This window comes from Mesoplodon bidens, assembly GCF_964165515.1.
Source record: "Mesoplodon bidens genome assembly, chromosome: 11".
Lineage (NCBI taxonomy): Eukaryota > Metazoa > Chordata > Mammalia > Artiodactyla > Ziphiidae > Mesoplodon > Mesoplodon bidens.
The window spans coordinates 21,184,877-21,202,607 of NC_138167.1; the positions used below are offsets into that span (position 1 = coordinate 21,184,877).

Consider the following 17,731-nt stretch of genomic DNA (forward strand, 5'->3'; position numbering starts at 1 on the left):
TAAAGCTCTGCCATGCTGATGTGAGTACACAGGGAACACCACTGAAGCAGCAACTTGCAACACGGAGGGAAAGCACAGCATGGAATCTCACTTGTGGCTCAAAGCTCTTTGCTTCTCAATTTGTAAGTGGTGTGAACAGCACGCCCTCTGTGCCCCGGGTAGGGCCAACTGGTGTCTCCCCTCCATTGCATTTGCTAAGTACTGAGGGAGGAAGAGCAGGAGGAAAAAAGAGGGGAGGAAAAAAGAGGGGAGAAAAAAAGGGGAGGAGGAAGAGAATTAGAGGATAGAAAGCAGGAAGGAGATGAGGAAGAGGGGGGACAGCCTTAAAATATAAAATATAGAAATATACTTGGCAGCAAACACAATGTATTCCTATGTAAAGTAAATAGCATCATCACATTTCTTTGCTTTTCCTTCAGATTTTAGTTTTTAATGGTTAGTATATTTCCCAGCTGATTTTGTCCAAATGAAGATGCTTTTAGTACTGTTTTATCATAACTTGAAAAGTATATTATTAAGAACTCAGAAGTTACAGGAAAGCAAGAACAACAGGACCAGACTGACCTATAATTCCACCAGCCAGAGATACCAGTGTTATTTCTTTATTGATATCCTGCCGGACATTTTGCTATGTGCAACTTTTTAAAATAAAATTTAGGTTCTCTTCTGTGTCCTTCTTTATTTTTGGCAACGCATATGGTGGCCTCTTCCTTTATCTCTTCCCTTCCCTTCCTGAACTATTCTGTCCTAAAACCTGGAGGAGGAGCAGAGAAAAGTCAAGTGCCAGCGCTGGACAAGGAGTGCTAGGGGCCGAGGTGGTCCAGAGCATTCGAGCCCAGAAAGGAGTGGAAGGCATGTGCACAGGAGGCTGCCGGGAGTGGAGAATTAGACTTGAGTCGGGTGAGGAGGGCGTCCACGGCAGGGGACAGCTTGGCACCATGTCAAAGGTGATAAGGGTATTCATGCAAACGAGTGACCCAGCACAGAGTCAGAGGCCACCAGGGAAGAGAGGCCATCCCTCAGAGCAGCAGGGTGACATGGACCAGGGGGAACTGCAGGAAGGTGGCAAAGACCAAGCTGCCAGAGGATGCATCTTTGTGGGGCGTGGCCCTACATGGGGTGCCTAAGCCCGAGTGGGCCGTGATGAGGGAAGGGTGTGTGCAAAGGAGGGGTCTCGGATGTAAAGCATTAAAATTATAATTTTGAGGAGAACTGGCATCCTTACAAGTTGAATTTTGAAATCCAGAAATAGTATAACTCTCCATTTATTAAAATCTTTCATATCCCTCAAAATATCATTATAATTTTATTCTCTTGTTTTTCTTAAGTTTTCTCTTAAGTAACTACTATTTCTATTGCTGTTATGACATATCTTTTTCACATTTTTTCTCCCTTTTGGATATATAGAAAGTCTACCAAGTTAATACTTATTTATAATTAATCACCTAGATGAACTCTATTAATCTCTTAGTTCTAATAATTTTCAATTGATCCTCGGGTTATAACTGCTTTTGAATGTACTCAAATTAAAACTGCACCATCATTAAATTTTGTTAATATTAAATTACTTAAACCAAATTGCAGGTGGGGAGAAAAGACTAAAAATATTTTACGTGGTCATTAATTAGTTAAACCATTTATTCATTTATCAAATATTTACTGAGCACATACCATAACCCTGGCCAAGTTACCTAATCTAGATAATTCTGTTTCCTCAACTGTAAAATGTAAATAATCAAGGAGCCTACCTAAGGATTAAATGAGATAATACGTGTGAATTGCTTAGCATTGCAAATGGTGTGCACTGACAAATGTCAGCAGTGACGATGACCACGATTATGAAACACACTATAAGCTTCCCTTCCCAATGCCTGCAGAACCACCTCTAGTTGAGAGAATGATCCAGCTCCTCTGTTTGTTTTTTGAAGTCCAACCCAGTCTATATTTCTTTTCCTTCCTCCTTTCTGACAGCCCTAATTAACTTTATTTAAAAAAAAAAAAGAGGGGGCTTCCCTGGTGGCGCAGTGGTTGAGAGTCTGCCTGCCAATGCAGGGGAAACGGGTTCTTGCCCCAGTCCGGGAAGATCCCACATGCCACGGAGCGGCTGGGCCCGTGCGCCATGGCCGCTGAGCCTGCGCGTCTGGAGCCTGTGCTCCGAAACGGGAGAGGCCCCCGTACCGCCAAAACAAACAAACAAACAAACAAACAAACAAAAGAGGACTCTATGAGAAATTCTTCCTATAATGTACTAACCTTCCTTTAGCTGTTATCCCCTTGCATTCCATTTTATTTGGAATTTCTGAAGCCTTGTATGCATAACAGAACCTCAATGAATACTGATTAATTTCACACAAAATTAGAAATCTAAAAACCCCTCAAAAAGTTCTCCTGCCACATGAAGATGTTAATAAATCAGGCTACTTAACAGACAAGACAATTCCATAATGAAATCTGAGATAACAATTAAACTAAACTCATTTGTGTAATATCTTACTAAGCTATATTAAAGCACCATATGCAATACTAAATTTAAGGTTAGAAATATAATAATTTAAAAATCAATAAATATATTTTAAAATATTTAAAGAGAAGAAATACAACAATTATATTCCCCTCCCAAAAAGGATGCAATTTCAGAGTCGTTTGCTGATCACCGATCTTCAGCTTTACAGAAATCACACCTGCTCCCTTTTTAAGTTGAAAACTGGAAAGCTACTTGTATTGCCTATTAGCCAAAAGCCTGATTTCTTTCACAGAATGTGAAAATAAGTAAAATCCGACACTCTGACTTACCCACTTCAGCCAAAGTTCTGATACAGGACTCCACCGAGGCTTTCTGTGCCGGATTTGGCCAGGTGCAATTGTAAATTCTGAAGGCAGACTGAAGCAGCTGAATAAAAACTGGCTGATGTGTCTGAGAACAGAAAGAAAAGAGGCAAACAGGTCACTAAACCATTAACACTCCTGATGCAGTATCTATGCATTATCACAAAAGGCCCACCAAATAAAATGCAGTCTTGTCTTTTAAGTTTCAGTGCTACTTAATGAACATCTCATTCAACAAATATTTATTTTTGTACCTGTCTCATGAGAGGCACCACACCAGACACTATAGAAAACTGATTATTTTAAATGTATTCTTAATCAGGAAAATATGGCATTTCTTGAAACCAATGACATGGATTTAAGTATATTTTTACAATCTCTGGTTTATTTCCGAGTATAAATAGAGCAGGCATTTTGGGTTTGTTTGTTTCACTGATTGTATGTTTTGGTTTCATATGATCAGCAAGTAGAGGAGACAACAATTTTGACCTACAAAAACAATTTTACATGATTCTAATAGTTCATTCAAAAGTTTTCCCTAAAAAAAGTATAACTGAAATAATACTTTTATAAGATCAACACACAATCACTGTAGAATATTTGGCAACCATACAAATGAAAATCACCAGTAATCCTAACATGGAGAGATAATCAGTATCAACATTTTTAAGATAATTACTTCCTGAGCTTTCTTATGTATACATGCACATATATTCTTTACACGCACAAACCTGGATGATACTATGATACAATTTTGTGGCCCGTTTCACTTTATATTGCTTCATGATCATTTTCCTTAGGCATCAATTTTTCTTTCAAAACATGATTTTTAATTGCTCTATAATAAGCCATCTACAGATATACCATAATTTATTTAGCAATTCCCCTGTTTGTGGACATTTAAGGTTGATGTCAATTTTTAAGTATTATAAACACTTCAATGAAAATCTTAGTATATAAATCCCTGCCGATTCTTTCAGGATTTACTAAACGGGAATTATTGAGTCAAAATGTCTATCCATTTAAAGAGTCATTATCAGTTATTTCGACACTTGGCAGTCGATCTACAGATATGAAAGTTCCTATTTTGCTTAGAGGGAGAGCAAACATAATTCAGTTTGAAGATGGAGCCTCTTTATTTAAAATAAAGTTTGGGAAACTCAGAAAGGGGCATAACAGTAAATAATAGGAAAGAAGAGTGATCTTGAGAAGTGTAGGAAAGGACTTCCAAGCGTATTAAAGTTTTCTGCACTCAAATAAGGTACAGAAATTCCGTGTGACAGACTTCTTTTGTACTTGTTTGTTTAGATTACCTGCAGGCTGGTACTGTTGTCTGAAAAGGGAGAATTAAAAAAGCCGCTCACAACGTTCATGATTGACTCAGTAACACACTTCTCCAAAAAGATGTCTGCGTGTTTCCTGTCTGTAGTTGTGTTGCAAACCTGGAGAGAAAAACAAAACAACTCAATGTGTTCTACCACATCTTTGAATTATAAGTCAATACTGGAACCTTCTAAAAATTGTCCTGAAATGGTTGTTTATAACATTTCTTCTGCTTTTGAAAGTTGCTTTGAATAAAAACATTTCTGGGACTTCCCTGGTGGTCCAGTGGTAAAGAATCCGCCTTCCAACGCAGGGGAGATGGGTTCGATCCCTGGTCGAGGAACTAAGATCCCACATGCTGTGGGGCAACTAAGCCCGCGTGCTGCAGCTACTGAGCCCACGTGCTCTGGAGCCCGCACGCCACAACCAGAGAAGAGAAAACCTGCATGCCACAACTAGAGAGAAACCTGCACACTAAAATGAAGAGCCCCGCACCGCAATGAAAGATCCCGGATGCCACAACTAAGACCCGATGCAGCCAATAAATAACTAAATAACTAAATAAATATACTTAAAAAAATTCTGCCTGAAATCCATTCAAAGTTTATCATTCTGTAGCAGTTTCACCTTTAAGTTTGGTTGCCATTTCATCCTTGGGCCAGAATTCTTTCACAGACCCCAGACCCTTCTTCCAGAGCTGCTTCTCCCTCCTCCTGCACACAGCCTTCCCCCTCCATCCTCAAGCCTAGCTTTGCTGAAAAATACTTTTCCACTTGATGTGAGGAAATCAAAGAGGAAACAGTCATTATAAGTACAAGAAAGTGGTGAAGGTGATTAATGGTGGTTCATATCTCTCTATACATTTTCACCTCTAATACCTGGCTCAGATTGGAGGATGCAAACAGAAAATATTTGGAGAGGAAAACAGAAAGATAAGAAAAGGTCAGGCTTCCCTGGTGGTGCAGTGGTTGAGAGTCCGCCTGCCGATGCAGGGGACGTGGTGGGTTCGTGCCCCGGTCCGGGAAGATCCCACATGCCGCGGAGCAGCTGGGCCCGAGAGCCATGGCCGCTGGGCCTGCGCGTCCGGAGCCTGTGCTCCACAACGGGAGAGGCCACAACAGTGAGAGGCCCGCGTACCGCAAAAAAAAAATAAAAATAAAATAAAAATAAAAAATCAAAGGTCAAACCCTTGCCAACAATTTTGACTTGTTCATCCCCAGATTATCTGGGAAGCATGGAGGGTGTGTCCGTGCCTTCTTCTCAGAGTTGGCTAAGCAAGAAGACAGGACACCAGAGCAAAGGGAACATCAGCAAAGAACATGGGCTCTGACCTTTATGTGGGATTAAATAAGGCTGTAATTGGTCATTCTGCTAAACAAACTGTAAATTTCCAAACATGTCAGGGTTGACAAATTGCAAAAGCTAAGATACACGATTAAAACCGAATGAAAAAAAGTTGGGTGGTGAAAAAAAAAGAACATGGAGATAAAAAAAGAAGTGAGTGGGGGAGAACATAGGGTGCAAGGAAGGACTCAAGAACTGGGCAGAGTAAGAATGTTTAAATCTCCACAAGATTACAGTGAGTCAGTGTGGTGGCCAGATGTTCCAGATGTTCTTGGACAATTCAAATTTTTATGTAAGTTTTTTATTCTTTTCAATAGGTGATTAATCAAGAGTAAGGAAACATAATTTAATCTGATATTGCTTTAAAACCCTGCACACAAATAAAATCACCAAAAACTCCCTCCTCAAACCATGTGTCCCAATGTTTCAGTTTGGAAAATAACAGTGTTTGCTGAATGGAGAGAGAAGAAAGAGCACAGGGTCTGTTTTGCTTCCAAGTCGCTTCCTGTCGGGGGCAGCTCACTTTTTCCCCATCTATTAAATGACACCTACCTGACAGCGGTGTTATCAGAACTAAAAGGTTTTTAGTGTGTCTAATCCCATAGTTACCGTAGGGAATGATGCAATTAAAGAAAATAAATTATATCAAGTTATGTCATCTTTTAGTTATTGTTTCAGCACATAACATAATGCGTGGTAAATACAAAATGTTCAATAAATGTTTGTGAAAAGAATAAACCAATTAATTTTTTTAAATGAAAGAATAAGAGAGAATAAGAAAGGACTCATTTTATCTTAGTTTAACTAACGGTTAGACTATTTGTGGAATAGCAAACCTCAGGTTAAAATTTAATGTGGTCCCAGATCTAATATAAAATTGATTTTCCCATGATGGATATTAAGTAGGATTTATTTCATTTAGTATCTTTCAGCACTGGCTTTTATGGTGAATTTTTCTGATACATAGGATAAAAATATATTAAAGTTGAGTAAGTAGTTGAACAATTCTACCATAACCAGCCCAGAGAAGCTTCTTCCTCATCCAGTGACATTTCACACAATTGAACGGGGCTTTCTGGAGCTACCATAGAATCACACTACGTTACCTGCAACTGATCATTTGCTAAAGAACCCCACAGATTTGCTTTAGTCAGTGGATTAATTAATAAAAGTTACCTATAATACTTCTAGATGAAGGCTTTCCTCAAAATCCTGGTCATGGAAATTCTGGGTTTACACAACTGTGTGGAACCTATTCCTTAATTCATTTGTACAAGAAATTCAAATAATGTTCAAGATACTTTTTATGCCTCAGATGAATGACAACTTTTTCACCTTTAGAGCCTGTATCTTACACTGTAATATTATGGACAGGCAAGAGATAAGGAAGCCACGTTTTTTTTTTCTTTTGCAGTACATGGGCCTCTCACTGTTCTGGCCTCTCCCATTGTGGAGCACAGGCTCCGGACACGCAGGCTCAGCGGCCATGGCTCACGGGCCCAGCCGCTCCGCGGCATGTGGGATCTTCCCGGACTGGGGCACGAACCCATGTCCCCTGCATTGGCAGGCAGACTCTCAACCACAGCGCCACCAGGGAAGCCCGCCACTTTTTAAATTAAAGCCCTTAAAAACTTTTCAGGAAATAAGGAACCTAATTATTAGCAACATTTCTTTATCTTGTCTTTTATTTATTTTTACTGTTTCTTTCCAATAAAGATTAGAAATGGCTCAAATAAAATTACATCATATTAAATTAATTTTTATGTGTAATACATATATTTTTAAAGTTTCTGTTTGCAGATATTATTCACATACCATTATTTCCTATCAAACATTCCCATGTACCATCATTATTTAAACACTTATTTCAAAACGCTATATTTATTCCATCACTCTAATGCACCATCATGCTTTAATCCATTTTTGGAATGAGTTTAGGTATACGTAGCTAAAAAATACAAATCATTTTCTTATTTTCTTAGCTATTTCTTTCTTGCGAGTCTTTTATGAGATTCCCCCTCCCCCCGATTATTGCTATTATACAGGATTATGCAAAATTATTATTTTTACTTTCAGATTTTGGGGGTATATTTCACCAAAAGAGGAATCACCAGATGAGGGTATATAGACAGTTCTGTACTACCTGCTGGGCTCATCCTCTAAAATAATAAATTTACAATGATATCAACAACCTATCTGTACATACACAGGATGTTCCTTCATTACTATCCACTAGCTCTAGCTTTCGGGCTCTGGCTAGGTTCAGCTGATGTGAGGCACTGGCAGAAGATCACAGAGTGGAAGAGAAAGAAGTCAGGTACCTACTCTGCCTCTGCCTCTACCTGCATCCCCATCTCCATTCACCTCGTTGAGGCTTCAGCAGTGTCTGTGTCTCTGGGTATAGCTTCTGCTGGAGACCTTCTGCAATGTCTCCAAGTTCTCTCTGGGCTCTGGTAACACTGGTGCCACCCTTGCCCCTTCAGGCCTGGGGTGGAAATAGCTTTGCATTGTTACCAATTCCTGGATGCTTCCCTGTCACTCCTGGTTCCTTTAACCCTTCCCACACCTCTTGGAGTGTGCCATCTGTTTGCTGCTAGAACTGTTCTCTCTGTAAATTATAATTACTTTTTCCAGTTTAATGATACCTAAAATTTATTTTATCTGGCATTTCTGACATTGCTAACAAGGCAGGGCATTTTTCACATAATAACTTCATGTCTATATTTTGTCACGTAGAGATGATTCAAACCATCAAAATGACTTTAAAATGAAACATGGATAATGACTGTATATTACATATCAGTAAACATATTTTACATAATAAACTTTTCAGCAGTCATTTCACATGTATTTTCACATTCTGACTCTTTAGAATATTCCTTTCATTACATTTCATGGTGTAAAATAATTTTTGGCATTCAGGCACTATTTTTTTTTATTTGGGTCCTTTCCATTTGTTTAATATAAAGAAGGAAAAATCCCTTCCACAAAAGAAGAGAATATTCTGAACATTTTTGTTCTAGCTTTATTTGGGAGTCCTTCTCCCATCTCCATCCACATCTTGACTCCTACTTAACTTTTTAAGCTATCTGAATTTTCTGCTGTAGGTGACCTGATTTATGCATTCTGATTAGTTTTTTTCCATACTGATATCCAATTGTCCTCCAAACATTGATTTGATAGTAATTTCTTGCCTCACTCTCAGGTTACTTGAATTTTATCTTATAGTGTATCACTAATCACTGTTTAAATCTCTCCTCATATCTCTGGTATACTCCATGTATCATTATTTTTTAAGTATTTTAATTCAATTCTATAAGAATGAAATGATTTTCAATTTGTAATGTGTTTTACACTGGAAAAACAAGTCTACCTTCATTGTCCTTTCCAAGAAAAAAAAAATCACCTTTTGAAATATCTGTCCTTTTCTGCTTCCAGATGAATTTTACTATGCACCTATAAAATTTCATGGACTATCACTTAGGGACATAAATTGTTAAATTAAAACTAACTATTAGGGGCTTCCCTGGTGGCGCAGTGGTTGAGAGTCCGCCTGCCGATGCAGGGGACGCGGATTCGTGCCCTGGTCCGGGAGGATCCCATATGCCGCAGAGCGGCTGGGCCCGTGAGCCATGGCCGCTGAGCCTGCACGTCCGGAGCCTGTGCTCCACAATGGGAGAGGCCACAACAGTGAGAGGCCCGTGTACCGCAAAAAAAAAAAAAAAAAAAAACCCCACTAACTATTAGACTAGGAGTTAGAACAGTGAACCAAACCAAACAAAGTCCCTACTCTACTGGAGCTCTGATTCTAATCAAAAGAGATACACAATATACAAATTAACAAACATACAAGTGGTAAAAATAGAGCAAATAAATAGACTTTCAGAAAAATAAAGAGCAAGTAGTGCAGGCAATACAGCAGGAGGAGTAGGTACGGAGAACGATTACTATTTTATCTAAATTGCTTGGAGAACTTCTCTGTATAAGGTAACATTTTAACAAAAAACCGAAGGAAGTGAAGAAATAGCCACGGAGGTTTCTGGGGAAAAAGCAAGTAAAAATCTGTCTCCACCATTAGAATATAAGTCCCTAGACACCAGGAGCTGCTCTGTCTTGCTCCCCACTGCACATGCAGTACCTTAGCACATAGTAGGTATTTAAATCATTGGTTGAACAAATAAACATTAAGTGTAATTTCTAGATATAATTATTTCTGAGATTTCTCCCCTTGTATATATGATGTCCCTTCTCTCTTCTGCTCTAAAAGTGACTCTTACTTTTCCAAAGATGACAGATTGGGTTAAATAAGTTATCATACATACACTGGAGCAGCTCTGTCCAAGAGGACTTTCAGCAATGATGGAAATCTTCTATATCTGGGATGTCCAAGATCGTAACCACTAGGCATGTGCTTATTGAGCACTTGAAATGGTTTTTTTAATTTTATTTTATCTAATTAAAATTTAAATTTAAATGTGGCAAGTTGCTACCCTACCAGATAGGGCAGCTCTTGCCAGTAATATACTTTTGATCATACAGACCACGGAATACAAATCTTAAAAATCATTTTTTTATTCCTCATAGGCAGTAAAAATGTTCTTATAAATATCTGAGGTGACATCTCATATTTATTTTAATTTGCATTCCTTTATTTATGAGGCCAAAACTTTTCCAAACATTCGCTTTTAATATCTCTTTTTTATGTGAGTCATCCGTGCCTATGCTTTCTTAGAATTTTAAATTCATTTTTTAAAAGGTAATATATATTGATGTTAAGAAAAATATTAACTGTAGGAACCCTGTAAAAAATACAAAAATACAAAATGGAAAACAAAAATTATCCATAATCTCAAAATCCAAACAAAACCATGGTTAACATCTTGGAATCTTTTCTTCTAATCTTTTTGCTCCTATATATTTTACATAATGGACATAATTCTGGATAACTGGTTTTTTATTCCCCTTTTAATACTCATCACTCAATCACTAGCACTTCTCATATCATTAAAAATCTTCAAAAAATAATCAGTGATACTATAACTTCAGTCTTATAGATATATCATAATTTGTTGAACCATTTCTTTATTATTAAATATGTAAACTATTTCCTACTGTATTTTATTATAAAAGTATGTTGAACTTCCTTGCCCATAAATCCTTGATATCATTTCTAATTATTTCCTAAGGGACAGATTCTTGGAAGGTAAATTACTTGACACATTAAAAAGGTATGAAGGCTTTTTTTAATGTACTACCAAAATGCTTTTCAAAAAGACAGCATAAATTTACTCTCATCAGCAAGGTATGTAAACCAACATTTAATATTATCGTTTTACTTTTATCCTTTTACTCTTAAACTTTGACAGTTAGAAATTAGATCTTATTTTCCTTTTTATTTTCTTAAAATTATTAACAGTTGACTATTTTCTCAGGGATTTACTTGTATGTCCTCCTCTATAAATCATGAATGCCTGAATTTGGCTCATTTTATCATTAGATTGTTATAGTGCTTTTCTTATCTATCTATGTATCTATTTATATGTTCTTTGTATAAAGGTTATTAGTTCTTTTTTAATGTAGTGTAACTTTTTCTATTTTGATGTTCTTTTATTTTTATGATGTTTTTATATACTTAAGTTTTAAATTTTCAAATAGTGAAACGTTTTTCCTTAGCTAATTTCATCTATTGCTCTTATGCTTAAAAATAACTCTCTCATCCAAAGACAGACAAATATCCACCTACATTTCCAACCATTTTTATCATTTCACATTTATCTCTAAAATCTATTGCAATTTATGCTAATGTATGATGTGAGGACATGAACTGAGTTCATTTCACCCCAAATAGCCAGGGTCTTCAAATGTCATTTTGATTTAGTTCAAATCAACAATTTTTATTGAATGCCCATATTCCATGCCAAGAACATTCTGTGTACCTGGGATCCATCAGTGAACAACAAAATATATAAAAATCACAACCCTAATGGAGTTTATTATTATTAATTTAATAATCCAGGGGTAGGCAAACTATCATGGGTCAAATCTAGCCATATCTATTTATTTATATATTGTCTATGACTCCTTTCCCTTTAGTAATTGTTATAAGTAAGAGCTGTGATGGTAGCCTAAAAAACTATCAAGATCTTCACAGAAAAAGTTTGCTGATCACCAGAAATAACCCATCACTTCCCTACTAATAGGTGATAATTTCTTTATTATATCTTAATGGCTTACATAAGTAAAAATCTTTTTCTGGCTATTTATTCCATTCCATTGACAGGCCCACTTAATTCTATGCTAAAACCACATAATTTGTTTTCAAATTCACTTTTTAAATATTTTTAACTTCAGATGATATTTATTTATTTATTCCACCAATACTGGGAATTCCCCGGTTGGGACTCAGAGCTTTCACTGCCATGGCCCAGGTTCAGTCCCTGGTGGGGAAACTGGGATCCTGTGGGCCACATGGTGCAGCCTAAATAAATACATAAATAATAACACAAATACTGAGTATCTACTATGCGTGAGACGCTGTTCTAGGTCAGCTATGCAGCAGTGAACCAAACAGACAAAATCTCTGCCTTTCTTTTGTTTCAGCAGAAACAAACACAAATACATATAAAAACATCAGGTGGGGATAAAATGAAGCAAATGAAAGAGGGACGGAAGGAAGACATTGTCACTTTACACCAGGTAGTCAGCCAAGGCCTCTCTGAAGACTTTAGGCAAGGACCTGAAAGAAGTCACGAGAATGGAGGGTACCTGGGGGATGAGAGCACCCCAGGCAGATGCAAAGATGCTGAGATGAGAGTGTGTTTGCCGTATCTGAGGAGCAGCAAGAGGCCACCAGGTGAAGCAGAGAGCTAGGTAGGGGGAGAACAAGAGGACACTGGGAAGTGAGGGCAGGGATGGGGGTGTTTGTTGGACAGGGGAGAGCCCAATCATGTAGTGGTTTTACTCTGTGAGGAATCTGAGCAGAGGAGTGACCTGAATCAAAGTTCTTCCTCTTTTTAAATCATTATAGCTGCTGTATAGAGAAGAGATGATGAAGGGAGGGGGCAAGAGTAGAAGCAGGGAAAACAGGTTATGAAGCTACTGAAGGTATCCGGATGAGAGTTAATGGTACTTTGTTGCAGGGTGGCAGTGATCAAAGTATTCAGAGGTAGTCAGATTTTGAATATTTTAAGGTTAAAGCTTGCAGAATTTGCTAAAGGATTAAACTGAAGAGCAAGAAAATAAGAGTTACAGATGACACCAAGATTTTTATGCCTGAATGCCTAGACTGAATGATGGAATTGCCGTTTACTGAGACACAAATGACTTGAGAAGGCATTAATTTTAGTGGGCCATGAAAATGAATGAAGAGTTTGAGGTTCGATAATCAACTGGAGATGTCACGGGGGCAGTGAGATATGTGAGACTATCAGGGGAAGGACCCAAGCTTCACCCAGCCTGGGATTAAAGTTAGGAGAGTGGATGAGATCAGCAAGCAAGTGACTGGAGACAGAGAAGGGAGCAAGTCTAAGGTTTAAGCCTGGCACATTTCAGTATTTAGAAGCTGGGAAGATTTGGAGGAAACAGCAAAGGAGATTGAAAGGGAGTGGCCAGTGAGGTGGGAACAGGGCTGATATCCTGGGGGCCAAGTGAGGACAGGTTTCAAGAAGGAATCAATCAACTATGATAAACGCTGAAGTTGACTTGAAGAGCAGGACAGGGGCCAACCAATCATCAATCGAGAAGAGCCAAACAAGTGCTCATCCCACCTGGGCACCATCAGTATAATTCAGCATGAAAATGGAGGAGAAAAACAGAATTACAACTGAGGGAAAGGTGCTACACACAAAATAATATTTACAGAATATTTACACTCTTCACTTGACTGCAATGTTAGCTAATAAGGGCATATTCAAAGAAGGCTTTAGAATGAGACTTTTCGATGGCTCATTCAACTTCAGAAAGTGAAGAAAATAATGGAATCAAATCATCAAGGAAAGAAAACCTATACAATCCTATCAAATTAGAGAACCTAGAAAGTGTGTTTCAAAGTACATATAAATTTATCTTTACTCCCATTTCCTACCTATTTGGTAAGCTAAACAAAGGGAGAGAATGCTCAAGTGACCTATTTGGAAATGAAATACTCTGATTTGTCTTGTTTGGCAATGACTGATGGGGCAATGACATGACAATGTGTTAGGTGTGTCTCTAAGTTATACCTCGGTCTAATGTCATCTGCCAGTACATCACTTAGGGTATTGCTGGCCATTACAGAATCTTGAAATTGATAGCAAAATTGAGAACATCTTCAAAAGAAAAGGGAGTCTGACACTGAACACTGCCCTCCTCCCCGTCCAAATGCTTTCTAATGATGACTCAAATCCCCTGACTTTGCAACAACAATCAGTTATGAAGGCAAAGAAAAGCATTTCTGCCCTACACACACCAATTTTAGCTGCACTGGCACAGAGATCAAAGTGGGCTGCCGTTAAATGCTCTAAAGGACAGTAGAACAACTTTTCATGTATCTAACAGCTCTGCTGCCTATCTAAATCTGGTATATTTACAGGACATGGATGCAGTCTCTGTCAGAAAATCAGAATAGAGTAAGTACGTGAAACAATCTAGGGCAAATAAACAAATAAAAATAAATAAAATTAATAAAAATAAACAAATTTAGTTCATTAAAAAGTCTTTCAGAAAGCTTTTCTTATATGGGTCTTACCAAGATAACAGACAAGGGGGTACAAACAGAAAAATGAAAGATACTAATTAAGGGGACTCTTTAGAGAGCTTTACCAAGAGCAAACAAAAAGAACTTGGTGGTGCTGACTCCTGAGAAACATGAGGAGAAAGGCGGAAGGTGGTATGAGGGCCACTACATATTAATAGTTCATTTGCCTTCTAAATAGGATTGCTTTCCAAATTTCTACTAAAATAATCATCTGCCTCGTGCTGGCTGGATCCTGCCTGAAGCACTGGGTTCCATCGTGAATGCCGTATGTTTAAAACACTGACAAGTTAGAAAGAACTCAAAACTGTACTGGAAACAAGAAGCCCAGAAGCCTTAACAGAAGAGGAACCACTGAAAGTCATGGAGAAAATAATGGGAGACATGAGGGCTGTCGTGACACATTTGAAAAGCTATTGTGGAAAGAGCCCTGCAATAGGCTGCCACAGACCTCCCAGCTCTGTTCCTAGCCAGGCGAATCACTCCATGCTAGCAAATTAATTAATGTCTCTGGAACTCGGGAGCAAAATTAGGAGGTCAGCCTAGATGATCTTAAGTTCCTTTAAGTTGAATAATTTTATCATTTCAAACTAGATCACCAGCAAGAAGAATAGTAAACACGCACATTCTTCCTGAACGGAATCATTCTATGCTGCTATAGAAGGAAAGAATAAGTAAAAATTATAACAGATAAAAATCTGGGGCCCTGAACCAAGATGGCGGAGTAAAAGGATGTGCTCTCACTCCCTCTTGTGAGAACACCAGAATCACAACTAGCTGCTGGACAATGATTGACAGGAAGACACTGGAAATCACCACAAAAGATACCCCACATCCAAAGACAAAGGAGAAGCCAAAATGAGATGGTAAGAGGGGTGCAATCACATAAAATCAAATCCCATAACTGCTGGGTGGGTGACTCACAGACAGGAGAACACTTATACCACAGAAATCCACCCACTGGAGTGAAGGTCCTGAGCCCCACGTCAGGCTTCCCAACCTGGGGTTCTGGCAACGGGAGGAGGAATTCCTAGAGAATCAGACTTTGAGGGCTAGTGGGATTTGATTGCAGGACATCGACAGGACTGGGGGAAACAGACACTCCACTCTTGGAAGGGACACACAAAGTAGTGTGCACATCGGGACCCAGGGGAAGGAGCAGTGACCCCAGGGGAGACTGAACAATACCTACCTGCTAGTGCTGGAGGGTCTCCTGCAGAGGCGGGGGGTGGCTGTGTCTCATGGTGAGGACAAGGACACTGGCAGCAGAAGTTCTGGGAAGTACTCCTTGGTGTGAGCCCTCCAAGAGTCCACCATTAGCCCCACCAGAGAGCCCAGGTAGGCTCCAGTGTTGGGTCGCCTCAGGCCAAACAACCAACAGAGAGGGAACTCAGCCCAACACATCAGCAGACAAGCAGATTAAAGTTTTACTGAGATCTGCCCACAAGAAAAACAGCCAGCTCTACCCACCACCAGTCCCTCACATCAGGAAACTTGCACAAGCCTCTTAGATAGCCCCATCCACCAGAGGGCTGATAGCAGAAGCAAGAAGAACTACAATCCTGCAGACTGTGGAACAAAAACCACATTCACAGAAAGATAGACAAGATGAAAAGGCAGAGGGCTATGTACCAGATGAAGGAAAAAGATAAAACCCCAGAAAAACAACTAAATGAAGTGGAGATAGGAAATCTTCCAAAAAAAGAATTCAGAATAATGATAGTGAAGATGATCCAGGACCTCGGAAAAGGAATGGAGGCAAATATCAAGAAGATGCAAGAAATGTTTAAAAAAGACCCAGAAAAATTAAAGAACAAACAAACAGAGATGAACAATACAATAACTGAAATGAAAACTACACTGGAAGGAATCAATAGCAGAATAACTGAGGCAGAAGAAAGGATAAGTGACCTGGATGACAGAATGGTGGAATTCACTGCTGTGGAACAGAATAAAGACAAAAGAATGAAAAGAAATGAAGACAGCCTAAGAGACCTCTGGGACAACATTAAACGCAACAACATTCGCATTATAGGGGTCCAGAAGGAGAAGAGAGCGAGAAAGGACCAGAGAAAATATTTGAAGAGATTATAGTCGAAAACATCCCTAACATGGGAAAGGAAATAGCAACCCAAGTCCAGGAAATGCAGTGAGTCCTATACAGGATAAACCCAAGGAGAAACACGCTGAGACACATACTAATCAAATTGGCAAAAATTAAAGACAAAGAAAAATTATTGAAAGCAGCAAGGGAAAAATGACAAATAACATACAAGGGAATTCCCATAAGGTTAACAACTGATTTCTCATGAGAAACTCTAGAGCCAGAAGGCAGTGGCATGATATACTTAAAGTGATGAAAGGGAAGAACCTACAACCAAGATTACTCTACCCAGCAAGGATCTCATTAAGATTCAATGGAGAAAGCAAAAGATTTACAGACAAGAAAAAGCTAAGAGAATTCAGCACCACCAAACCAGCTCTACAACAAATGCTACAGGAACTTCTCTAAGTGGGAAACACAAGATAAGAAAACGACCTACAAAAACAAACCCAAAACAATTAAGAAAATGGTCATAGGAAAACACATATCGATAATTACCTTAAATGTGAATGGATTAAATGATCTAACCAAAAGACACAGGCTTGCTGAATGGATACAAAAACAAGACCCATATATATGCTGTCTACAAGAGACCCACTTCAGACCTAGGGACACATACAGACTGAAACTGAGGGGATGGAAAAAGATATTCCAAGCAAATGGAAATCAAAAGAAAGCTGGAGTAGCAATACTCATATCAGATAAAATAGACTTTAAAATAAAGAATGTTACAAGAGACAAGGAAGGACACTACATAATGATCAAGGGATCAATGCAAGAAGAAGATATATAACAATTGTAAATATATATGCACCCAACATTGGAGCACCTCAATACATAAGGCAACTGCTAACAGCTATAAAAAAGGAAATTGACAGTAACATAATAGTAGTGGGGGACTTTAACACCTCACTTACACCAATGGAAAGATCATGCAAAAAGAAAATAAATAAGGAAACAGAAGCTTTAAATGACACAACAGACCATATAGTTTTAACTGATATTTATAGGACACTCCATCCAAAAACAGCAGATTACACTTTCTTCTCCAGTGCTCATGGAACATTCTCCAGGATAGATCACATCTGGGGTCACAAAACAACCCTCAGTAAATTTAAGAAAATGGAAATCATATCAAGCATCTTTTCTGACCACAAAACTATGAGATTAGAAATTAATTACAGGGAAAAAAACGTAAAAAACACAAACACATGGAGGCTAAACAATATGCTACTAAACAACCAAGAGATCACTGAAGAAATCAAAGGGGAAATCAAAAAATACCTAGAGACATATGACAATGAAAACACGATGATCCAAAACCTATGGGATACAGCAAAAGCAGTTCTAAGAGGGAAGTTCATAGCTATACAAGCCTACCTCAAGAAACAAGAAAAATCTCA

At 38.4% G+C, this 17,731-nt stretch overlaps 1 protein-coding gene across 1 annotated transcript in view; it reads right to left on the reverse strand.

Moving 5' to 3' along the window:
- Positions 1 to 17,731, reverse strand: part of ITPR2 (inositol 1,4,5-trisphosphate receptor type 2) — a 534,949-nt gene that overhangs the window by 245,390 nt on the left and 271,828 nt on the right. Inside the window, exons 33-34 of the mRNA XM_081250074.1 lie at positions 4,140 to 4,268; positions 2,794 to 2,914 (exon numbers count right to left, since the gene is read on the reverse strand). Of these exons, the coding sequence (XP_081106200.1) occupies positions 2,794 to 2,914; positions 4,140 to 4,268 (250 nt within the window). The remainder of the gene's footprint in view (positions 1 to 2,793; positions 2,915 to 4,139; positions 4,269 to 17,731) is intronic.